The sequence below is a fragment of the Solanum lycopersicum genome, chromosome 10 (genome assembly GCF_036512215.1).
Source record: "Solanum lycopersicum chromosome 10, SLM_r2.1".
NCBI lineage: Eukaryota > Viridiplantae > Streptophyta > Magnoliopsida > Solanales > Solanaceae > Solanum > Solanum lycopersicum.
Window position 1 is genome coordinate 37759915 of NC_090809.1, and position 26309 is coordinate 37786223.

Here is a 26309-nt window from a genome sequence, read left to right on the forward strand (position 1 = left end):
CTTTCTTGTTTTATACACGTTGTTTTATACAATTTGCTTCAACTGTATATGTATAGCGAATTATACAGTTTGTATGTTTGCTATGAAACGCAATTATGCAAATTTTGCTATAACATACAAATATGAATTTTTTATTTGATATATGTGAAAGTTGTCCTTTTTATTTACATGTAACGGGCTAGATTCTTGAATATAATATTTTTGTGCTTAATGTTTTTATTTTTTTATTTTTTTATTAATATTTTCATATTGTTTGCTCTCAAATACTTACTTCAAATCATCTTACAATACAAAATCGATCACACTTAACCATCTTTAAATCCAGCTAAAACATCAAGCAACTAAGCTCTGTTGTATCATTTGATTTTTTAGTTTTAATATTTTTCTTATTAAGTTCATTTATTTAGCATATTTAAATTAAAATGCTATTAGACTACTAAACGATTTAAATTGATACATGTATTTTTGACCTTATAACAAATTCAACTGTGCCATTTACTGTGCAAACACAATCTTGACTCAACTTACCAAAAGAGAAAGATCAAGAAAAATAATGGGATAGTGTACGAGTATCCCCTCCATCTATATCCGAAATCTCAAAGATACACTTATACTATATTATTCTATTATCCTCCTAAATTTATTTTATTAATAATTTTCTACTCCTTTTCGACCTACGTGACACTATCTTGTTGGCCTAATGATGGTCGACTTTTTTTTTCAAACTAGTGCCACGTAGATCGAAAAGGTGTAGAAAATTATGTTGGGTTATGGGTCTTTTTCCCTTCCTATGTAGATAAATAAAAACCCAATTTGGACCAACCCATTTTTGCCCATAGGTCCATTCTTATGAGGCAAATATAAGCTTATTTAGGTCTTATTTTCAAATACACAGAGAGTTTTTCAGCAGCCAAAAAGAGAGAGAGGGCAGTTGTCGCAGTCAAAATTCAGCCCTAACAGCCAACTTCAAATTGCGATTCCCGCTTCGTTTCTTGTTCGATTGAGCTGATTTTTGGACAGCATATTATCTTCATCTCAATCTTTGATTAGGAACTGACAGAGTTGGATTTGGTGGTCTGCAGCTTCAGTTTTGCTGTCGTGAACAGTAGCTGCGAAATTGGTGATTTTGCTCCTTTAATTCTCTAGATTTGGTGCAATCTTATTTTGTTGTTGCTCGTTGTTTGGCACATGTTTTGTGGCCAATTTTGGAAAACAATATTGTAACTCTTGGTGATTATAGTGGAGTTTTTGGTCCCGTAGTTTTTTACTCTTCACATCGAATGGTTTTCCACGTAAATTTTGGTGTCTTGTGTGATTGATTTATTATTGCCTTGTTATATTTGTTTGGTTGAATTACTTGCTGCCTTACTATCATATTGCTTGTGGTTGTTTGTCTTCTCTTGGTTCAAATCGAGAAGGGAAAGTATAGACTTGGGTATTCTTCCGCTGTTATCCTGTCAGACATTCTTTGTTAGTGCCTTCTCTTTCCCAACAAATTACATATAATATAAGTTAGGGGGTAATAGGACCTTAATATAGTATAAGTGTGTTTCTGTGATTTCGAGCATAGGTTGAGAGGGTACTTATGCATTTTCCCAAAATAATTAAAAACTTGGTTTATTTTATTGATTATCTTCACAAATTTTTTTAATTTGAAAAAGATAACCATTGGCAAAAAGAGAGACGGGAACGCCTCCTATTTATTCAGGGCGGGTGATGTAAACTTTAATTTAATTAGAATATTAATTTTGCCATAGAGATGTTCATCTTAATAGAAAAATATATTTTAATTTACAGTTCCAACTAAAAAAGAAGGATCTAAAATAGAAAGAAGAAAGATAGCACAATTCAAAAATTCAGAGTATTCTCCTAATTCTTTGTGTTGTTAAGAATAACTCACATTGCAACTCTACTCTATACTCTACAATACGTATCACCTAAAGGCTAAATATATGATTATTCTAATTGTATATTAAGAATCTTCTTTTTTTACAATAAAGAAAAGTGAACCAACCATTTGACAAGAAGAGGAATGAAAAGATCCAAAACAAACTCTTGTTTTGTTGGCCCAAAGCCCAAATATGTGTTTTCCCGATCAATCCATTCAAAATTATTTGGGTGGTTCCAAAATTCAATTGAGATAAAAGCTTCATCACACACACTCAACTCACTAGTGAAAATGGCGGGCGAAGAAAGTTCACCAGATTCCGCTACCAAAAATATTGACGAATTGGAGGGGCAATGGAGGCTTTATGAGGCTTACAATGAGTTGCACGGTTTGGCTCAAGAATTCGATACTCCATTTGATGCACCAGCTGTGCTTGTAGTGGGTCACCAGACGGATGGAAAAAGTGCACTAGTGGAGGCTCTAATGGGTTTCCAATTCAATCATGTCGGTGGTGGAACCAAGACTCGACGACCCATTACTCTTCACATGAAATACAACCCCGAGTGTGACACTCCCCTTTGCCATCTCTTGTCTGATTCTGACCCCTCTGTTTCTCATGAAAAATCTCTCCAAGATATTCAGGTATCAACAAAACTGTATGAAAGCATATGCTGTTTATGTAATGAGTAGCTTGCATATTGGTACTATTATTTGGTAATGTGTCAAAATTCTTTTTCCTTACATTAGGGACTATATTGTCTCTTGTAGGCATATATTGAGGCTGAAAACATGAGATTGGAGAAGGAAACATGTCAGTTTTCTGCAAAAGAGATAATCATCAGAATAGAATACAAATATTGCCCAAACCTTACTATTATTGACACTCCAGGACTTGTTGCTCCAGCACCAAGTCGGAAAAATCGGGCTTTACAGGTCCAGTTATTTCCCACTACTTTGAAAATTGTGTCATATGAAAATACAATTATTTGAAGCTTGAGACCATATACATTGCAGGCTCAAGCTCGTGCAGTGGAGTCGTTGGTGCGAGCCAAAATGCAGCACAGAGAATTCATTATATTGTGCCTTGAAGATTGTAATGATTGGAGCAATGCAACTACGAGGAGGGTAGTGATGCAGGTACAGCCTGTTTTATCCTAATTCTGCTAAAGGTGCTCCTGATAAGTTATAGCCTAAAGTTTGCACAATGTTTTTGCTACAATATGATATGTGCTGGCAAAATGAAGGTAAAACTCCTTTATGTATGCTGAAAGGTTAAAATAAAATGTATAAAGATTGATGCTTTTCCATGTCACCGTGTAAAACACAGCGTGTTCAGATGTTTGTGTGCACTTGAGTGTTCTCTACAACATCTTTACTTTTTTCATGTGTGGAATCATATAACAGATTGATCCAGAGCTTTCAAGGACTGTGGTTGTTGCAACAAAGCTTGATACCAAAATACCTCAGTTTGCACGAGCTTCTGATGTGGAAGTTTTCCTTTCCCCACCAGCCAGTACACTTGATGGATTTATGTTGGGTGATTCTCCCTTTTTTACATCTGTCCCTTCTGGGAGAGTTGGTTTTGGACCTGAATCAGTTTTCAGATCCAATGATGAGTTCAAACAGGTTCAATTTCTGACCTCTCCAGCCCCATATTTCATATGCCTTTCTTTTTCAATGAGAAATTTATGATAATGGGGAATGTTGCTTGAAATTTTGTGCTGCATCGTTCAGTGAAGAGCAAACTGTATTTCAATATTGGTTCATTTTGGCATTTCATAGGATCACACAGTGTGCCCGGGCTTTCTTCAAGTTAACTCCTTGTAGTGTGGTCGGGAGGGCTAAGGGTGAAAAATCCATGTTGACCAAGTAAAAGATCATTAAGTATCCAGTAGAAATTTGTGATGCTTTACCTTATGCCATTTGATTTGGTTTTTCGGCTCTTTACAAAAACAATTCCCTAAGGAGAGTGCAAAATTGACTTTCAGTTCCGTCATTGTATCAATAACATTGTTTGTAGAAGAACAGAAAACATAATGTACATCTCGAAATTGGTGAGTGTGCCGTTGGTCAATTAACTAATCCAATTTTTAAAAGCACAATAGCTCTTAAATATGCAGTATCAACTATTTCTTCAGAAATACAACAACCATTTATGTCGAACCTGTTATGTGGCTTGTGTGCCTTTCAAGTAATTCTTGCAGCTAGTTATGTTATCTGCATCCGTGTTGGTTTGGATTTCCATTCTGTGGTGCAATAACTTGAGAATCACTAGATAGAATGCATGCTATATTACATTATGAGAAAGTCTATTCCCATTGGTTTTGTATAACAAGTACTGATATCAAAATGCATTTTATCAGGAAAAGGTTTTCTGCAATTCTTTTTATTGGTTGTCTTCTGAGGGGCATCCTTGGAAAAGTTGAAGTATCTCCCTGTGACCTATATAGGTCACAGATTCAAGTCACTCATGTTTGCATTAGGGCAGACTCTCTACATCATACCCCATCTCTTGACCCTGCATTAACGCATGATTTGCATCAATCTGCCCTTTTGATTGGTAGTCTTCTGCTATTTGTTTTTTTGATAAAGTTAATTTAATTAATATGGGATAAATCCCGTTACAACCTGTATGCTGAAAGTTAAAGAACCTATACCATGGTATGGTTATTAGAAAAATGACACCCAATCTTCTATACGAATATGAATCTCATGGGTGCACCAAAAATTAACTAAGAATAGAAGGTTATTTCTCAAGCGTACAGAATCATTTTCCATCCCCTTGAAAGCTCTTCTATTTCTCTTTCCACAAGACCAAAGCATGATGGCTAGCGAAGCAATGTTCTAGGCTCTGCGTCTTCCCTTCTAGATTACCAGCAAATTCAGGATTATTGTATCACTTCAATTGCATTACCTTATTATAGGAGCTATTTAGATTTTGTAAGCTGCAGTTTAAAATGTTTGTAAATTGTAGATGATCCTGAATCAACTATAACAAGATCCGCTGAGCTATTTACTTGAGATATACCTTAACTGTTAAAAATAAAAAAGTTTATAAGAATTTGTTTGACAGGTATACTGTATACCACTATGATTCAGTGTTGAATGTAGATGAGTAGAGCTAGATTGCAATGTCCCGTGGAATACATCATTATTTCTGTGATTTGCAGGCTATTTCATCAAGGGAGGTGGAAGATTTAGTAGCATTGGAGGAGAAGTTGGGCAGAGTACTTTCAAAGCAGGAAAGAAGCAGAATAGGTGTTAATAGCCTTAGGCTGTTCTTGGAGGAGTTGCTCCTGAAAAGGTACCTTTCTTTTTTTTTTCCTTCTTTTTTTGTATGCTTCATTTGATTCCAAGACTTAACCTTCAAAATGTAATGTTACCAGGTACATGGATAGTGTGCCATCAATAATTCCCCTCCTCGAGAAAGAGTACCGGAGCAGCACTAGAAAGCTGAGTGAATTAGATCAACAACTCAGGTTTGCAGCTACTCTCTTAGGCTGGATAACACAGGAGAAACAATTTAAACTGACCGTGGTGCATATTGCATTTAACTGTATATAGAGGGATCTATTGTCATTTTTTCTGGCAAGAAATATTTAATGCATCTCTGTTATCTTTATATACTTTTCCGAGTTTGATGTTTATTCCATTGTTCCAGCTCTTTGAATGAAGCAAAACTGAAGGAGAAAGGAAGAACTTTCCATGATCTATTTCTGACCAAGGTGTGAAGTTTGCAGCAAACCAATATTATATGCCTAAATTCTATCTTCATCACATAATATCTTTTTTCATTTATGTTAAGGGGACAGATCATCCTTTAAGTGGTCTGCGTTTAGTTTATAGACTGGTCATGTTTCTTTTGCTTGCCTAATGGTTCTTACTGTTCACAATGGTCTTACCATTAGCTCATTTTTATAAGTTTAGTGGCGTCATTTTAGTAGATAAGCCACCCTAACTTAAGTTTGATTGTTTCTCAGTTGTCACTGCTGTTGAAAGGAACGGTTATTGCACCACCAGACAAATTCGGTAAAATTACGTCCCAGCTTGGTATTCTGATCTATAAAGGCTATATCTTTAAAAAGCGTTACCTGATGTTAGTCATGAAATTTTCTTTCCTGATAAACCAAGAGTGACCATCTGTTCTTTACCTTTTCTTCTCCTCTCCAATGATCATTTGTCTTTCTATGGAGATGATTCTTTAACTGGAGTTAAATCATTTTCTGCAAAGTCGATTGCCTACATTTTTGCATCTTGGAATCCATTTTCATAAAATTGAAGATTTTAGATGTGTAGACTTTCAGCAACAAGAAGGTTGGAAATGCGAAATTAAACTGACTACGTGGAGTATTAGATTTTAGATGTCAAACTGTTTGTTTCTGTACCACTTTATTTAGTCTAGTACTAAGTTTTTAGTTTTAAAATTCACAGCTTAACACTATTAGCTAGATCCATTTAGTCTAGATTGATCTCTTTTTCTGGCTTTATTTTGTTGCCTCAAATTTCACTTTGTAATTCTTATGTTTGAAAATTCTACTGTCTTCTCACTTTTGTTTCTACAACCAACTAATAATTCCTACTCAGTAAACAGGAAAATACGTTTAATAACTATTCCAGCTTGAAGATCAGCTAATTCTATACCAGAGTAAAAAAACATGTCAAAAAGTAGTCACAAATTTTGAAAGGCTTGTGTTCCATCGTTTAAGGTCTTAAAAGAACTTGAACAAGCAAGCAAAACACAATATTTAACTCTGAGGAGCCCTACTTAGTATAAGCAATTAAACGTTTTATAAATTCAAAGCTATGACTTAAGTTTTGCTTAATTTGTGTATCTACCTAAGAAAATGTTAAGCTGTTAGAGAGGGGACATATTATATTTATTTTTGTTAGATGTGCAATGCGTTCCATCATATGAGGGCATAATTCTTTCTCATGGGTTAAGTACTTAGATGTTTGTTTTACCTTATAGAAAAAGTATTTAGATGTTCATTTTGATAATGAGTGACACTTTGAATTGAACTCAACTCCTCTGCCTACTTTGAGATCATGAAAATAAAAATAGACCTTAGACTTAACCTCAAAAAAGTAACTCATGAGATGACAACTATCGAAAACCATACAAAGAGACTTAAAACCCATATCCTCAACAAATGTCGGATTCACATCATATTAAAGTCAAGATCCATCCCTAATGTTGAGGTACCCAAAGTTGGACCCCCATATATAACGTATCCACGAGTAAGATGATTTACTGTTCATGGAGGGGTGGAGGATAAACAAAAGGGTGTTGAGAGTTCCTCATCCGTTGAAGGTATGGGCCATAGTATCTTTATATGGTCTTGGACAAGTCTGACATCATTAGTTAACTTCGAGGTTGAGTTAAGCCCAAGATTCATTTTCTTCTCATTTTGTTGCAATAATATTGAATATGTCATTTTAAAAAAAAGAAGTAAAAGACATGTGTAAAATAAGCATAATTGGGCTGCTGGCCTTCTGCCCTTGTTCCATAGCTGATGGCTATGACACTAGGATCAAGGCCAATGAGGGTGAGCCCTCAGCAGAGGCATGGGCAGCAGCATAAAACAAAAAATGAAACTAATAAGTCAAAAGACTGAAAGTGTGAAAGACTAAAGAAACAAGTTAAAGAAGCAGAGTGACATTAAAGAGTGAAAATGAGATGGAACTTTGGAATAGGAAACCAAAGAAAGAAGTGGAGTAGGAAATCAGAAACCCTATTGGCTGTAGCCTGTAGGCTCAGTGTAGATTCTATGCATGTCTGTGTGTTTTTATAGATGTATTCTTCTATCTTGTCTTCCCTCCATCCCAATTTATGTATTATTGTTTGACTTGACACAGTTTTAAAAAAGGAGAACTTTTGAAATTTGTGGTCTAAAACAAACCTTAGATAAATGTATGGCTATAAATAATTTCGTAAGTGTAAAAGGGGAATTCTAAAGTTAAGTTGTTTCTAATTATAGAAAGGTGACATTCTATTTGGGAACAAACTAAACAGGAAGCGTGTCATATAAATTGGGACATATTTAATTGGGGTGTCCGGTATTTTGGTTATTTAAAAAGATGGAAAGTGAATCGTAACAACAAAGCAGAACTGGCCGAATTAAACACAACTGCAGAAGTTGATTTTTATGAAGTCAAACTACACACTTTTAATATTTTTGGAGGCAGAAGGCTACTTTACATATGTTCGGGTTTCAGCAAACTCAACTCTGTGTATGGGTGCAGGAGAAACCCTACAAGATGAGAGGGTGAATGGAGGGGCATTTATTGGATCTGATGGTCTTCAGTTCCCACACAAACTGATACCTGTAAGCATTTTATTTATCTGTAAATTTTGATTAGTTTTTGATCCTGTGGTTAGATTAAGAAAAAGGGAAAATTTTGGAAATCAATACTTAGACATGCAGTGCAGATGTGACAGTTGCTTGAGGCACAACACATATTGTCCTGCCAGTGATTCTAGTATCGTTGACGGGATATTGGATCATTTAATTGGTTTCAATTAATTCTGATGAAAAGCAAATTCCATACCTTAGACTTAGACCACTTCGTTTGTTCTGTAGGTGTTAGTTACAAGATTGGAATACTCGTTTAGCAGTTTCCTACTAATAGTAGATGCCGGTTCCTATTCTATTTCCACAAGTTTTTCAACCTCTCATTTTAAAAGCTGTTTACTAGGAGTATTTGTGTAAATTGGATTGATATAGGAGAGTAAATCACTTTCAGAATGTCTTAATTGTCTGCTTAATAGATATGTTATTGTCTAAGACAAGTCTATCTAGTCCTCTGGCAAAAGGCTGTACCAGGAGTTCCATCAAAATTACTTATTACTGAAATTGTTATTCCATGTAGAATGCAGGTATGCGTCTTTATGGAGGTGCTCAATATCATCGTGCAATGGCTGAGTTCCGTTTTGTCGTTGGAGGAATCAAATGCCCTCCAATTACACGGGAAGAAATAGTAAATGCATGTGGAGTTGAAGACATTCATGATGGAACTAATTATTCGAGGTGCCTATACACTTGGGAGTTCATGATTTTACATTTATATCTAGGTTTGCTTCTTATTTTCTGATTCCTGTTTGCTAATCTGTTTTACCTTGCTTGAAACATTGAGCATTTAGAACAGCCTGTGTAATTGCTGTTGCCAAGGCTCGTGATACATTTGAACCTTTCCTTCATCAGGTAAATTAGTGCTATTTTTGTTTATAATTATTTACTGAATATTCTGTAATTCTAATTGTCATCTGTTATGGAGTTAAATCATCTGTAATTCATATTTGCTAGGTGGTGAATTGATTCAACTCTCAGCTAAGTTATGTAGGGCTAAGGCTAGGCAAGTATTCTAAGTTTTGGTGAGAGAATCTGTAACTCAAAGAGAGTGAAAAAGATTAGTTGGTCCTTTAGAACTTAAGATGTGGCAGGTATGAGTCTTATGCCTATAATACAAGGGTGAAAAACTTGCACCAACAGAACACCTCACGATTTACTGACCTTTAGTTGTATGTTGGCACAGATGGAAATGGGCAGGGCTTGGGTTGAGTTTTAAAATATCCATATTCCACTTTTAAAAGCTCTCTATGCTTATGCTACCCGTACCAGTGGTAGGTACTAAACTTTCAATGTAGCCCTCCTCCTATCCACCATGTCATCCCAAACTTGTGGGTAGGATTGGCGAGAACATTTGCAGGTACATTGAAAACTGTCAACGTGTCCAAATGTCATGACCAAAATCCCAAGCCATGATGACATCAACCCAAACCCCGTAGTCAAATCAGTTACACTACTAAGTCCATTTTTAGCAACTTTAAAAATGGAAATAAGATAAAAGCCAATAGTAGAGTCAATACAAGACATTCACAATATAGGAAGTGTGGAAAATACAGCGAACGCTATCCAAAACCTAGTGTCACAAGTACAAGAGCCTCTAAATAGGATTACACTCTCAATAAGTACCATGATTGCCAATAATAAAAAATAGAGATAAAACAAAAAGGGATGGAGTCTGGTGCTGCGGAATAAACAAGCAGCTCAACACGAATACTCCAGACTATCACCAAATGGATGCAAGATAACCTACCACTCATATTTAGGACAAAATCTGCACAAAAAAAGGTGCAGGAAACAAGGGTGAGTAGGGAAAACATGTGTGCTCAGCAACATCTCTGTATGAGGCGATTGCGAGGTTTGATCTTATCATGCTTACTTCCACAGTCCTCAACAATCATATCAATCGTAGATATGGATGATTCAACTGGTAAATTAACAAGATAGTCACAATTCGCAGAAATAACTGGAAATCAGCAAGAAGCAAGTATATTCAAATAACCTCAACCAAAAAAAGAAAAAACTGATATCAAGCAAGGTAATCAATCTACTGAAATGCAGTAGAAACAAGTAATATCAGATGAGATGCAATGTCCAGTGCACCAGTACACACACGCTCCTTCTGTAGGTAGTTGTGACCCATGGGGAACTCACAAAATCGGGTCTGTACATCCATCTGGTAAAATTGTACCATCACTCCATACAGAATCTGGTCTCCCAGCCCATGGGGGACTTGCATTGTCCATTTACTGCCCCCGAAATCCAGTCTGGACATCCATTGGGTAAAATAGTATCATCACTCCATCCAGAATCCGGTCTCCCAGACCCATTGGATAATCACCTTTTCATCTTTCCTTCTGGAATCCACTTCTTGACCTGTTGGACAATAACCAAATGAATCATCATGTATATTATGCATGAGACAGCATATGAAAGCATGATAAAATGCTACAGATACGGAATACATGAACAATATATGCAAAACATCCGACTAAGTCATAGATCACTCTCTGAACTTAATGGAATCATCATAACTCAAACCTAACCTCTTAATCCAAAATATTGATTTCGGTCAAAACTTCTCAAATTCCAAAACTAGAATCCTCCGAGATGCATCTGATCACATTGGGAGCCATACTACACATCCCTGCAAGTCATAAACAACAAAAGGTAGCTACTGCGAGGGTCAAATTGGGGAAAAGAAGTCTAAAGCACAAAACGACCATACGGGTCGTTACATCCTAAGTTATATCTAATGAAATAAAGTACCATATACACCTTGCTGGCAAGTTAGATTACACAGTTAACAATATAAAATCTTCACTTTTTGAGTAAAGGGTAACTACATGCATTCATATATGCTGTGGATACTTGAATGTCGATCATCACGACCTGCTATGCCACCTTTTTTTCCAAAACACCTTCCCATATGGATAGAGTCTGTGAGAAATAGATCCATACATTAACGATGGCAGTCAGTTTCTCAAATTGTGCATGCACCCAAAGATGTTGGGATATGTAACATGGGCTGAAACTGAGCTTAAGTTAGGAAAAGAAAGAAAATAGTGTCGCAAATTTTGATCGTTCGTCTATATTATAGCTTGTAACAAACATGTAATTCCCAGATATGAAAGGTTCATTTTTAATTGGAGATGTGCATCAGTTCTGATATGTTGCAAAGTGATTTGATGAAGTTTGCTGGAGAAAATTCGTTAGGAATAAAAGTACTCTTCTTTTGTCATGTTACAGATCTATAATTTTCTAACTTCTCAGTAATTTTACTTGCTTTTCTATTATCCTTTCATTCTTCTTATTACTCTCCCATATTTAATAACCTTACCAAGTCTGCCACTGTTTGCTTACAGTTGGGTTGCAGATTATCACACATTCTGAAACGGTTACTTCCAATTGCTGTTTATCTCCTTCAGGTATAAATTACTTTGTATTGCTTGTTTGCTATTCTTCCCTTGCAATATTTGAAGATTCATGCAATGAAGGCCATCATGTTCCTCTGAAAACTAATGCTTTGATGTTTGACTTGTTTCCACAGAAAGAAGGGGAGTACCTAAGTGGCCATGATGTATTTTTGAGGCGCGTAGCAGATGCCTTCAACAATTTTGCAGAATCCTCTGAAAAATCATGCCGTGAAAAGTAAGTGCTTCTCCATTTATACTTTGATGTTCAAATTACTTTTCCCAATTATCGTTGTGTAGGATAGCTTGTGGTGTTCATAAGGTTCTTCTGCTTCAACTGTTGAAACACAAATGATCCTAGCTTTTCTTCTTTTTTATAATTTTGGTTTAGCTTCTCTAATTTATTGGACGATTATCATAAATGTTTTAAAAGGTTTGAGCGCGAGGTGAGGCGTAAAAAGATAAAATTACATATAAATTATAGAAATCTCATGAAATATAAAATAAATGAAAATGTTTATAAAAGTGCTACATCTTTAAACATTAAATTACAATCAACAATTGACTAAAATTAGAGTCACAACTGGTCATCTCGAAAAAACTAATTTTATTATTTAAAAAAAATGAGTGGAAATTTATAAATTAACTTGAAAAAATGCAAAGAAGAAACATAAAATTAGAAGCATCAAACAACAGCAAGTGATGAAGAATGATGTGTTTTTGCTTTGTAGTTTGCACATTGATCATTTTTCATCTTTACCTGGTGAAAGAGGAAGAGAAGAAATAAAAATTAGGACTAAGAATAAAAATATTCATATGCTTAAAATCTAATAACAAGTTGGAATTTTTAATTTTTAATATTAGTTTAAGGACTTGTTTAACAGTTTTAATTTTAGTTAGGAGAGGTTTTCGGACTTATGCCTCAAAAGAAACAAGGGAAACTTTCAAAACAGCAAACATTAGGCCTTAAATAAGACTTCATAGCTACTGTTCACTAATTACAATTCGCAGCTACACTTTGGTTTGCTATGCAATTATATTCTTGTATTATTTTGCTATTTTGGGGAAAAAAAATACAAGTACAAACTGATTTGTATCAAAATGAATACATATTAGGAGAGAGGCGGGTGAGATCGAGAGAGGGAAGAGAGAGGATTGTATTTTGTATTTATTTTGCATTGTGTTCTGTATTTATTTAACGCACAACTGTTTTGTATTATGTATCAACTAAGTAATTTACCATCTTTCTAAGCTTTTGAACTACCTTTCCAATAATCGACTGTTTTATGAAAAAAAATGTAAATTTTTGTAGGTTTTAAGAACATTTCAAGAAATTTAATGATTTGACATTATCATTTATCTCAAGAATTGTAAATATATAACGAATGACTAAAAATATCTTCATATCTAATCATTTTTATCTTTTCCATAATTTATCATAAGATATGGGATGATATAATTTTCTTGTTAAAATTGAGTGATGTTTTTATGAAGCGATTAAACATCATTCTTTTTATTAAAAATATAGAACCTGATATTTTTATGGTTAGAATAACTCTGTGTGAAAAAAAATTAGGTGAAAATTTTCGATAATCAATATTATTTATAAATAACTTAAGACTGTTAAAATGTGCACCACAACAACATAAATAACTTTTTCTAGAGACAATCTACTTGTCTGAGGTCAAACGTTCATTACTTTTCGTTATTGTTACTTTGTTACTCTAACAAAATTATAGAAGGAGAAAAATAAATTTGAAACGACAGTAAAATAATATTGTTGATCCTTTGTAGAAATTCATTCTTTATCAAACTACTGCTCTGAAGGCGCCCTTCTAGATGCTTCATCAATGCAACTTTACGACTTTCCAAAATATGTATGTATAATTGTTGCATTATGAAATACAAGTAGATCAAAATGTTGGATTCTAAACTCATGTTAAAGAAATATTCTCAAACATTAAAAAATTATAAACGAGTCTAACCTAGATAGGTCAAACGCTCATCAATAACTTGGGACAGGAAGGACAATAAATCTATGTTAATAGACATATCTTTTGTAGCTTAAGATATTACTTTTATTTAGAGTAGATTTTGTTTCATATCCTTCAAATTAAGCTTGCCGAAAATAGTCATAACTCATACAAAAAATATTTAGAAGATTCAAATGTGAAGGAACTAAAGAAAAAACATTAAAAGGATGAAAGGTTTGTACAAGTGAGATCATATACATACCAAACGAGAAATAATCAATACAATTTTAAGGAGATAACAAAACAACGAAAAAATATACATCAAAGGAAGTAAACTATGATATATCCAACGATGATAATTGATAACAAATCATTCTAACCAAAATATTTCACATGTTTTGAAATAACATACCTCAAAAAATTAACTAACACTTCAATCAACTTTTAATCCTTAAAGTACTCATAATATCCACAAATAAAATTTAGTAAAAATAGATAACAATAACATAAAAACAAAAAAATATGGGCATGCAAAGTTATTAACTCTCTGAGGATTTTCTAAAAAAGAACGCAAATCTCGTCCTTTTATGTGAAGGAGTGACATTGTTGATGAAGAAATTAGAGATCTGTAAGGGCTCTTTTACTGTACCTTCAACAATTCCAGTAGAGAGAACTTGCTTGAATACTCAATAAACGTTTGTTATTTAATTTGTAGTAACAAATACTAATAACAATAATTTTGCAGAAAAAAACAACAAAGTTTAAAGCACGTACTCAAAAATAACAATTAATAATATAAGCATAATTAAAAACCGTAAAAAACATATCAGGATATGTAACAATAAAATGAAACAGAATGGAACAAATCGAGCCCATTGAATGCAAAATGTCCCCTTAAGGAAATTATTCCCCTCTAGTAGTCGAGGTTTAAAGGAATAGATCCTCTCAGGATAGAACAATTCTATCCACCAATGTATTGATACAAAAACAATGGTGTCAATTGTCAATTTTGCTGAATGAGTCTCTCAAATGAGAGTTCTTCATTAAATAGAAAGAATTTTGATTTACTTGCCTAAAAATCTGCTATATATCCCTAAATATATGCTATTCCAAATTGTAATATCTCCGAAAATATGCTATAGCAATCTATGCCATCTCCTGTCATCATTACACATAATTAGAGTTATTACATAGATATGTACATATATTTAGAATCTGGCCATCATGCTAACATCCCCCCTCAAATTGATGTCGGTGGATCAAAAATCATCAATTTGCCTACCAGAAATTGATGACGTTGTTGTGCCATAGACTTTGTAAACTCATCAGCTATTTGAAGATCACTGTATACATGTGAAAGAGTAATGATTCTCTTATCTACAACTTCTCTGAAATAATGACAGTTTACTTAAATATGTTCGGTCCTTTCATGATAAATTGGATTAGTAGCAATTTGAATATCACTTGTGTTGTCAGCATGGAGAGGAATGGGATTAGATTGAGGAAATCCAATTTCTGCAAGTAAACCACGAAGCCAAACAATCTCATAGCAAGCAGTAGACATTGCTCGATATTTAGATTCAGTGGAAGATTTTGATACACAGTCTTGCTTCTTACTCTTCCAAGATATCAAGGAATTTTCAAGAAACATGCACCAACCCGTGACAGAGCGACGAGTATCAGGACATCTAGCCAATAAGAATCACTAAATGCATTAGGCTGAATCTCAGAACCACTAGGAAAGGATAATCCACGAGTAGATGTTCCCAAGAGATACCGAATGATGCGACGGACAACCACCAAATGTAGATGGCGTGGAGCCAGCATAAATTGACTCACTTTTTGAACTGCAAAAAAGAGATATCAAGCCGATAATAGTAAGATAATTTAGGCTCTCAAATAATTGCCGATACAAAGTTGGATCAGGAAGATCTCTTTCCGCATGCGAGTACTTTACATACAATTCCAATGGGAGTATTTACGCGGAAGATTCTTGAAGACCAGCCAAAGCAATCAAGTCCTGAGTAATATTTATGTTGGTTCAAGAAGACACCTAAGGAATTATAATGAACTTCTAACCCCAAAAAGTATGTAAGAGTACCAAGATCTTTCATATGAAAAGAATCCTTAAGCTGCCGCCGGAGCTAGTGATTAGTGAAGAATTTGTTCCTGGGATAATAATGTCATCTACATACACCAAATATTGTCATCTACTTACACCAAAAGAAGAACACAACCTGCAAATGTTTTTCGAAGAAACAAAGAAGAATCATATTTACTCTGCTCAAAAGAGAATTGAAGCAAAGTAGACCGAAACTTGTCAAACCAAGCTCTTGGAGCTTGTTTTAATCCATATAAGGCCGCTTCAACTTGCATACATCTGATATAGGTGATGAGGACAAACGAGGTGGCACTTTCATATAAATATCTTCTTTGAGATCACCATGAAAAAAACATTCTTGACATCCATTTGATGAAGAGGCCAATTTTGTGATGCAACAATGGCAATAATAGTTCCCGAAAGGAATCATAGATGAAAGACACTAAGACCTCATTTGTTTGCACTTAATAAAGGTCTGGATCTAAATTTTTCCGACTTCAACCCATCAAGTGCATTTGTTTTGATTCAGATCTAACCACTTAATTGCTCTGAAAGCCTCTGGCTGAGTCAGACCTAGTATTGAGTCTGAAAATCGTTCAAATCTCTGTTTAGTGCTCTTCATTTGCTTTAACATTAAATTTTAATTCATTTCTCTTCTTCTGTACTTCTCCTGCAAACTCACCACACCCATTACACCATTAATAACCTGCACTTCCATTTTACTTATACCTTGCTTGCTAACTCTTTGTTCTTCCAAATCACTACATCACCATTTGCCAAAAAACATATATATATTTGAATTTATTAACGAAATATTAATCTATTAATCATTCCTTGGAAAAAATCATGAACAAGATATGGTTTTGAACTTTTTCTTAAAATGCATCAATAAGTGCTTCGCTAGATGCTACCATATGCAAACAGGTCAATCTATGGAATTTGAAAAAAGTGGTATAAAAATTGATTTTGTTTTCTTCTTTCTCGTTTTTGGAATTTGAGTTTTGGAACCAAAAATTAATTTTAATGGAGATTTTGAAAGCTCAATTTGTTGATGAATGTGGAATGCTACAACAATGAAAAATGTTGACTTCATAGTGTAATGTGCCAAAAAGATATGAGAAACTTGAAAGTTGATTTGATTTTTTTTAAAAAAATTATTTTTATTATTCAAAATAACATAAATTATGTGCATTCAGATATTGAAAAACAAGCGATCTTAATTATTCAGTGTTTAGATCTAGAGACAACATCTTAATATTCAGACGTGCATCCAGATACAGACGTTGTAATCTTAATAAAAACAAATGAGGTTTAAGAATCAAAGCATTGAAAAAGGCTCTGATACCATATCAATTTTGCTGAATGAGTCTCTCAAATGAGAGTTCTTCCATTAAATAGAAATAATTTCGATTTACATGCCTACCAATCTGCTATATATCCCTATTATATGCTATTCCTAATTGTAATATCTCTGAAAATATGCTATATTAATCTATGCTGTCTCCTATCATCATTACACATACATAGATATGTACATTATATTTAGACTGTCCGATCATGCTTACATCAGTGTGTCATTCAACTAGAGTAAAGTACACAAATATTTCATTGTCCAAAAGAAGAAGAATAAGTTCAAATTTTTTGTTGTTTTAAAATGAGAGGAAATTCCTCTATTTATATACAATAAAGGGTAGTGTAAAAAAATGCTTATTGTGTCTTATCGGAAAGGTCACAACTCTTTGGAAAAGTTACAATCCTTCTAAAAGAACACAACCTTTCATAAAAGTCACAACTTTTCATACAAGTCGCAATTCTTTATGAAAGTCGCAACTCTTCATAAAAGTCGCAACTTTTCACGGAGGAAAAGACTAGTTTTAAAAATAAAATAAATTAAAAGGAAATCTTTGTTTGTGCTGGCGCCATGTAGGCGGGTCTAGGGTTCTCTTTTATATAATGATATATGATATATGGTTGTATTTGAAATACAACAAATACAATTGTATTCATACTCTCTTTGATTGGATACAATTGATACATAATACATAATACATAATACATAATACATGTGATACAGAGGATGAATGCATATTATATTCGTATGAATACAAATACAATGGATACAAAAATACAAATATAGTTTTTCGAATACAATTAATATAAAATACAAAACTCTCACATATATTTGATTGAATATATAGATTGAATTTGTGGGGTTTGTCCGACTGAAGAAAGATGGCAAGAGAAGGAGAGAGGGAGAGGGGAGAGAGAGGGTGAGAGAGGGAGAGGGATAGAGTGAGGGAGGAAAGGCAAGGAAGAGAGGGAGAGAGTTTGATATAAAAACAATATATAGTGGATTTTAGGAATTTTTGGGAACTACAGCTGTTTTGCATAAATATGTTGGCATTTTCCCTTGTTCCATAGTTTTCCGAAACAAAAATTCACCAAATGCGTAATGTGCACCCAGACTGATGGGGCTTACGCTTTATGGTACTTTCACCCCCACAGATCCCTGTGCGTTCTTACTGCGGTCTGCATTGAGGCTCATCTCGAAAATGCCTTTAATAATTGGCAGTAATCAACATGATTTCCTAGCCCTCTCCCCCCTCTTTTGATCAATTTCATTATAAGTTTAATGTTCCGTGAACATAAAGTGGTGTAAACTGTGTTTGATAAAAATATTTCTATCAGGTTAAGCTTGTTATCTCAGTTTTGTCTTTCGATATCACCAGGATCTAAATATCAATCCTTGTCATTACTAACTTTTGTGTTTACAAATATCCCACTGAGCTTAGCAGTTTACTAGAGTGCCTTCAAAATCTCTATTTTTACAATTTTAGATTAAACTAAGTGATCGTGGTTCCCATTATGCTTTCTTGGTTTTGTATTTACTTACCTTTTTGCAGATGACCTGTGAAACTTCATTTTTCATTATCGCAACATGACCTTTGAAACTTCATTTCTCATGCTCACAGAGGAGACTTCTCATGTGAACTTCAGATATGCCAATAAAATTGCTTTCAGTTCACCATTTGATTAATTTCTAGTATTTTGTTGTTTATATGTGTTCCAGATGCATGGAGGATTTAGTGAGCACCACACGCTATGTTACGTGGTCCCTCCACAATAAGGTCAGCTTACTGCATGTAAATTAAAATTAATGGTCTTTGACCCATGAGCTATATCTTTTATCCTTAACAAAAAACAAACTATATCTTTTCGATCTTTGGTTTCCCAGTTGTTTGAATTGACGTGTTTAGTGAAAATATATGAGGTAAAACATAGTGGCATCTAAGTTGGTCCTCTGTCTATTGATTTCTCTTTTCCCTCTGCCTGATCTGAGTCCCTAGTGGCTGACATGCATTATTTGCTTTTGTAACAGCTCGTTCATTGTTTCCCTCTCATAATTCTTTGCTGGTCTAATCTATCTGCATATTTACTGTTATCCTTTCAGAATCGGGCCGGATTACGTCAATTCCTAGATTCATTTGGTGGATCGGAGCAGTCTGCCATTATTGGTAATGCCACATCTACTGTTTTTTCTCAAGATTCGGCAACTGCATCTGTAGCCAGTGATAACAAGCAGGATGTTAAGCCCAGGACAGATGTAAAGCTTAGCCATTTGGCTTCAGGGAATGATTCAAATATGAGTACTCAGACAACAGAAACAAGACTAGCCGACCTTTTAGATAGCACACTTTGGAATAGGAGGCTTGCTCCTTCTTCTGAAAGAATTGTCTATGCATTGGTTCAACAAATATTTCATGGCATAAGAGAGTATTTCCTGGCATCAACAGAACTAAAGGTGCACTTTTCTCAGCAGAACTAAATATTCATGGCTATAAAGATATTTAATGGTTTGAGATCTGAATGATTAATATAAATTACATACATTCATATGTTGAGCAAACAATATTAAGTGTTTATCGATCATTTAAAAGAAACCCCTAATTTATTCGAACCCAACTCATTACCCGGGATCCAACAAAAATTCATACCGGCCTAGTTTGATTGTCTCATCTAAAAAATATATTATTTTCTATTAATGTACAAGTTGCTATCAGTTACTTAATTGTCTTGTTCATTCCTTTTTTTAATCTCTTCCTAATTGTGAGATTCCATTGGTAGGTTGTTCCTAATTAGTATTAGGGACTCAAACTTGGAATGAACTTACATGAGTTACATGTTCATATTCTTTTGATTTGTACTATTATCATGTGGGGAATGTTGAACTAATTGTTTCTATATGAACGTGGTCGTCCTTTTCTGTTCTGTCGTAAGTTGAAAGGAAACTTTAAAATTTAAATGGTGTACAATATCCAAGAAGAAGAGAAGTGCGGGGGTTGTGGGGAGGGAGGGTGTATGGGGTGGGGTGGGGGTGGGGAGCGAGTGTGGAGAGAGGACTATTCTTTTTAATGTTTACTATGCAACTCAAAATTAGGCCAATTATATGAGGTCACATATTAAGTAATTTTCAAATTATTTTAATGGGGAAGAGTCTAAAATGCCAAAGAACTATGAGATTTGGTAGAATATTGCCCTCCATTCATCTTAGGAGTGTGAGCCATTAGAAATAAGGGCATTTTTAGCCTAAGCTAAAGGTCGAGAGCACTTTTGGCCCAAAAGGTAAACGAAGTACAAGACTGTACCAAATCTCACAGTTTAGGGACATTTTAGCCCCTTTTTCGTTTATTCTTTGATGAAGAAAACGAATCTTAAGCCTTAATCCCAAATGAAGTGTTGATCATAATATCTTGCTATTAAAATTCTAGTAGTTGTATGACCCTTCGGGTGGCCCAGTGGTTTGAGCTTTGGACTTCCATGTTGGAGGTTTCAAGTTCGAAATCCCTTGCCAGCGAAAGCAAGGGGTTTGCCTTCTAGGAAGCCTGGTGTGGGTTATCTCTCCTATGTGGTTTGCGACTATTGCATAAGAGCGGGGGTTCTACCCAAAGGATAGCGGCTGCGGACTTCCCTTGTCATAAACAATAAATAAGTTCTAGTGTTATATGCAAGTCTGACTGATACAAATCAAAGTATCAGATACCAGCTTGGACCCTAGCCCTAGAGGTTGCATCAGCTTTCAATATGGAGCAATGAAATTTAATTATGCTTTGATCATTTACTTGATCATATTAAGTTAGGTAGCTTTAACTTCCTCTTTTTGTTTGTTTTCTAAAGAAATTGTTATTATCTGCAGTTCAACTGTTTTCTCCTCATGCCTGTTGTTGACAAGTTGCCTGCAATGCTTCGTGAAGACTTAGAATCTGCTTTTGAAGATAATTTAGATAATGTTTTTGACATCACCAACCTGCGGCATTCAGTAGCGCAAGACAAACGGCAAACTGAAATTGAGCTAAAAAGGGTATCCATCCATTCTCTTTCCTGTGCAATTGTCAAGCTTGGGGTTCTTTTTCCCTTTTGGTTTCTTAAATATCGGCAACATTTGCAGGTACAAAAGCTTAAAGAGAAATTTCGCTACATACACGAACAACTTAATTCACAGCAGGCCATGTTTGGGCAGTAACAAAGTCATCAATTGTTGATGTCTCCTGAAGGGTTATAAATGCAAGAGTAATATTCTGTAATTATGCCTTCTGAATGCATGCTTCATTTTATTAGATTGAAAGAAAAAATGACAAAACATCTTGTACATGATTGAAGCTTTTAGTATGATTCCCTTATTTACATCTGAAGACTGTAAAGTTAACCAAAACCTATACTAGGTAATTGCTCGAGTCCGTTTAGATTGGCTTAAAAAATGGAACTTTTAAAAAGTACTTTTGAAAGTGTTGAAACTTATTTTTAGAATAAGTAGTTATGTGTTTGGATATAAGTGTTGCAGTTGAAAAAAATTTGTTGATGTATTTGGCAAATAAGTGCTTGTAAACGTTTTTTCTAATCAAAATGTTTGAAATATCCTTAAAGCTATTAACATGATAAAAAATTAATTAATTTAAGATTTTTATCCTAAAAAAATTAAAACAAAATTAATTTATATTTTACATTTCATAAGTAATCAAATTTCCTATTATTCACATATTTTTATATCATCATAAATTATTATTATATATTATTATCATAATTGTTAATAATATATATTAATAATAATAAATTAATAATAATAATAATAATAATAATATAAGAAAAAAATATATAATAATGATATAATGATATAATATAATAATGATAATAGTAATAATAATATAATAATAATAATTATAATAATAAGATTATAATAATAATAACAACAACAATAATAACAATAAAAACAATGATAATATAATAATGATGATAATAATAATAATAATAATAAAAGAATTAAGGGCAAAAGGGTAATATACCATATGACTTTTAAGTTGAAAAAAAAGCACCCCTCACCTAGCTTTTAGCTTTTGACTTAAAATAAGTTATTTTTAACTTAAAATAAGTCACTTTGATAATTGTCAAACTCTCTAATAAGTCAAAAACTGAGTTTTAAGTCAGTATGACCAGCTTTTAAGCCTATCCAAACATATTCGAATCATGTTTGCTGTTGTTTATGCCCATAATGCATCATCAAGCTTTAAGGACCAATCCTTTCTTTGTGCATTCACAATCTTCTACAATCTTTGCTTTACTTCTCTATCGACACTTCTACTTGGCCCCTAGTTTGTGGGTGATATGCTGTAGCACCTTATTGTTAACCAAATGATTAATGAAATGCTTTCCTCCATCATTAACAGTAGCTCTTGGAGTCCCAAATCTAGTGACTGTGTTTTTTCATGAACTTTATGACAACCTTTAAAACATTGGTGGGAAAGAGCTACAACTTCAACCAACTTAGGCACAAAATCCACCGTTACTAAAATGTATTGGTTTCCATTGGATGGTGGAAACGGACCCATGAAGTTAATACCCCTCGTATCAACTATTTCCACCTCAAGATTGTTATTCAGTAGCATCTCATGTCTCTTCGAAATAGCACCCATCCTCTGACATTGGTCACACTCTTTCACATAGTAAGCTACATCTTCTAACAATGTGGGCCAAAATAATCCTGATTGCAACACCTTGTGGTCCGTGCGCTCACCTTGATGACAACCTTCATAAGGTGATAAGTGACAACTTTCTTGCACTTGGTTGACCTCATTCTTCGGAATACATCTCCTTACTACTTTTTCTGGCCTTTGCTTGAACAATAGCGACTCATCCCATATGTAGATTCTGGCATCATGGTTTAACTTCTTTTGTTGTGTGGTTGCTACAGGGGTAAGCACTCTGTTTACCAACAAATTCACTAAATCTGCATACCATGACAATTGAGTGATATCTAGGGCCAACATCTGCTTATGCAAAAACTCTTCATGGATTTGTCATCCATTGTGTACATGCGGAGAATCCTCCAACCTCGACAAATGGATCTCAATTTGGTTTTCGGTGCCTTTTTTGTCTCTGATATCTAGATCAAACTATTAGATCAACAAATTACACCAAATGGGCCTTGACCTTGTATCCTTCTTGTTGAATAGAGACCTAATAGCAACATGATTAGTATAAACAATAATTTTAGTATCTACCAAATACGATCTTAACTTGTCGAAGGCGAACACTAGATCAAGCATCCCCGTTTCATTCACTGTGTAGTTTACCTCTGCAGAATCAACAGTCTTGCTCAAATAATAGATTTAATGGAACACCTTCTCTTTTTTTTTATCATAACATTGCACCCACTAATACATCGCTAGAATGACACATGAGTTCAAATGACAACCCCTATTAAGAGCAACCAAGATATGAGCTTCAATTAAGTTCTTTAACATAATCAATATCATCGAATTTAAATTTCACCCCTTTCTCCAATAAACTACACATATGTCTGGTAGTCTTGGAGAAGTCCTTGATGAATCTCCTATAGAAATCAATATGCCTAAGTTTTACCGAAATAGAAGGTGACAACTTCTCTATCACTTTAACTTTGGCTCTAATCAGCCAATTTTTTGGAACTTTGTGACCTAGAACTATATATGCCTTCTCAAAAGAAGAAATGATATTTTTCTAGTTACGCACTATATTTATCTCTTAATATTGGGCAAGAACCCTATGAAGATTGTGAAAACATAGCTCAAAAGATTTTCTGAAGATTGAGAAATCAACCACGAATACTTCCACTAAATCCTCTATCATGTCGTGAAAAATATGTACCGTGCATCTCTGAAAAGACAAGTGCATTGCAAAGTCTAAAGGGCATACACTTGAAAGCATAAGTGCCACAAGGACAAATGAACGTGGTATTTTTCTGATCATGTAGGGCAATCACTATCTGGTAATATCTAGAATATCTATCTAAGAAACTAATAATACTCTTGCCCGGCTAACTTATCAAGCATTTGAATAATGAAGGGGATTAGGTAGCGATATTTCCTAGTGGCCTCATTCATTCAGTTTCTGGTAATTCATGCAAATTCGCTGACATGTGACTATTCTTGTGGGGATCAACTCATTCTTATCGTTCCTCATCACTTCATACCTCATTTCTTTGGTACACACTGAACATGACTCACCCATTTACTGTTGATGATTGGGTACACGATTCCTGTATCTAACCACTTAATCACCTCTTTCCTCACATCTTTTAGCCTCAATAGCCACCTATTACATCAACAATGACTGGGACATAACCCTAACATCATGTATAATATTTGAAAGTAAAGACCTAAAGAGATAAAGGTTCGGTCCTCCAAACATGAGGATTCACAACTACTAAATATGATCAAGGTGACTCCTACACACATGGATGAGAACTAGGACGTCGGGCCCTATATTATTGAACAATGTAGGCAAGACTATGCATAAGTACAAAAAAATATGCCAAGTATGATATCAATACATAGAGATATAGATCATGCCAAAAGGACCTTTTCATGCCCATGCAAAGACCAATTTAAAGCCATAAGAAAGAGGTTGGAAAACATCATATTAGTCGTGGTCACATGCAAGTAAAACTTCTCTTGTGAATCCTTGGGAAATACTTCTTTAAGTAGTCTTAGTTCATCAGTATTATGTGAATTAACCTTAACCTACATAGAGACCATGTGAGCTATAACATGGAATCTGGTGTCTGCCATACACCAAAAAGGGGTGTCATTACTTGCCAAGGCAAGAACCTTAACCTTTAGATTACGTGGATTCACTAGCTAATGTCTATCTATAATAATCATCCTATAGTTGAACATAGGTATGAGATAAAGAGATTGCTACAAGAAACCTAAACTCTAGCTATGGGAGAGCTTCCATCTCAATATCCTCTCGGTGCTAAGCATAAATCCCACAGAATAGTCATAATGTCATGGAAGACACTTCAAATAGCCAATCTAAGCTAACTTTCTTTGTAATACCTCATAAACTGGATTCTAAGTTAGTTGAGAAAACCTTTCAACTCTAACAATCCTTTATGTGAGAAAATTCTTTCACAATTATGCTTTCACGTGCATATGAGAAATCCTTTCACAACATAACAACAACAACAACAACATTGATACTTTCTTCTCAAAGAATCCTTAAAACATTTACATCAATTTCACAAGTAATGTATATTTTCATAAACACATCTTTCATAGTTCAAAATCCATATTATATCACCATAGCTTAGAATTTATGAATTATGCGTTGGTTCATGGGAGTCATCTGAAAAACAAGGAATTATCTAAATTCATGCATAATAGTTCATAAACAATCAAATAAATCAACTCTGCAAGAGACCATGACATGGAAGAAAATTTTAACTTCAATCGGGGATTTATAACTATGTACATTTGGAGGATTTAGAAACTCTATGGAGGAAAGAGCTTCATAGATGAGTACTATCATACCTTGATGCCAAAAGCTTGAAATGAATGTGGGTATTAGGAGACTTGATTTTGAAACCCTAGCTTTCTTCTTCAAACTTGTAGAGAGAGGAATATTTTGGGAAGGTGAACTTTTTCTTCTTTTGGGAATTTGAGAGAATGAATTAAATTGGGTAGTTTTGGGGGTAAAAACCTTTACATAGGGCTTTGGTTAAAGGGTTAAACGACATGCTATTGAATTAAAATAATTAGGAAAATACACAAAAGTCGCTGACTTAAAGCTGACGGACCATCTTCACGAGAGCCTTCATGGCTTGTCTAAGGCACTATTGTCTGTTATGGCCGGCGTGGTCCTTGACCAGTGGCTAGGGGACAACCCCTACTGTCCTTACCTTCTTCACCACCACTTTAACGGTTCGTTATGCTCGCAATGGGCTAAGGGTCTATGGGAGGGGAACCTTGATGGGAAGGTGTTGGGAAACCTTCACGATCACCATAAAGAGTTGTGGTCCACTTCATGGCCCATCAAGGGATACGTGGAGGGTACCATGTCCTAGTTTTAGGCTTGTGACTTGCCTGCTCGGCCCGTTTCCTAGCCTTTTCGATTATGAGGTGTTACACAATATCTTACAAGAACTTGAGTTTGAGATTAAAATGGTGATTGTGAACTGATTTTTATCCCTTTTTCAAAATGGTTTTGAACAATGAGTTCCAAATTCCTTGGTTAATATTTTCAAGTAAAGATTTTTGGATTCAAACCTCATTAAGG

At 34.5% G+C, this 26309-nt stretch overlaps 1 protein-coding gene across 1 annotated transcript; it reads left to right on the forward strand.

Moving 5' to 3' along the window:
* Positions 1-1801: 1801 nt before the first annotated feature.
* On the forward strand, positions 1802-21493 carry LOC101247267 (dynamin-like protein ARC5). Its single transcript, XM_004248760.5, has 17 exons — positions 1802-2530; positions 2657-2821; positions 2903-3025; positions 3293-3514; positions 5059-5192; positions 5275-5367; positions 5550-5613; positions 5869-5917; positions 8132-8214; positions 8759-8916; positions 9030-9090; positions 11598-11660; positions 11783-11883; positions 18790-18847; positions 19171-19521; positions 20914-21078; positions 21166-21493. Exons 1-17 carry the CDS (start codon positions 2033-2035, stop codon positions 21238-21240), a joined length of 2463 nt encoding a protein of 820 aa, XP_004248808.3. The 5' UTR covers positions 1802-2032; the 3' UTR covers positions 21241-21493.
* The last annotated feature ends 4816 nt before the right edge of the window (positions 21494-26309 follow it).

What these genes read in the sequence shown, in the direction of transcription:
- LOC101247267 (XM_004248760.5), top strand. Translation starts at nt 2,033, where the DNA reads ATGAAAAGATCCAAAACAAACTCTTGTTTTGTTGGCCCAAAGCCCAAA. An exon ending in GAATTAGATCAACAACTCAG is followed by an intron (nt 5,368 to 5,549) that starts GTTTGCAGCTAC and finishes CCATTGTTCCAG; the next exon opens with CTCTTTGAATGAAGCAAAAC. An exon ending in CGTGGTCCCTCCACAATAAG is followed by an intron (nt 18,848 to 19,170) that starts GTCAGCTTACTG and finishes TTATCCTTTCAG; the next exon opens with AATCGGGCCGGATTACGTCA.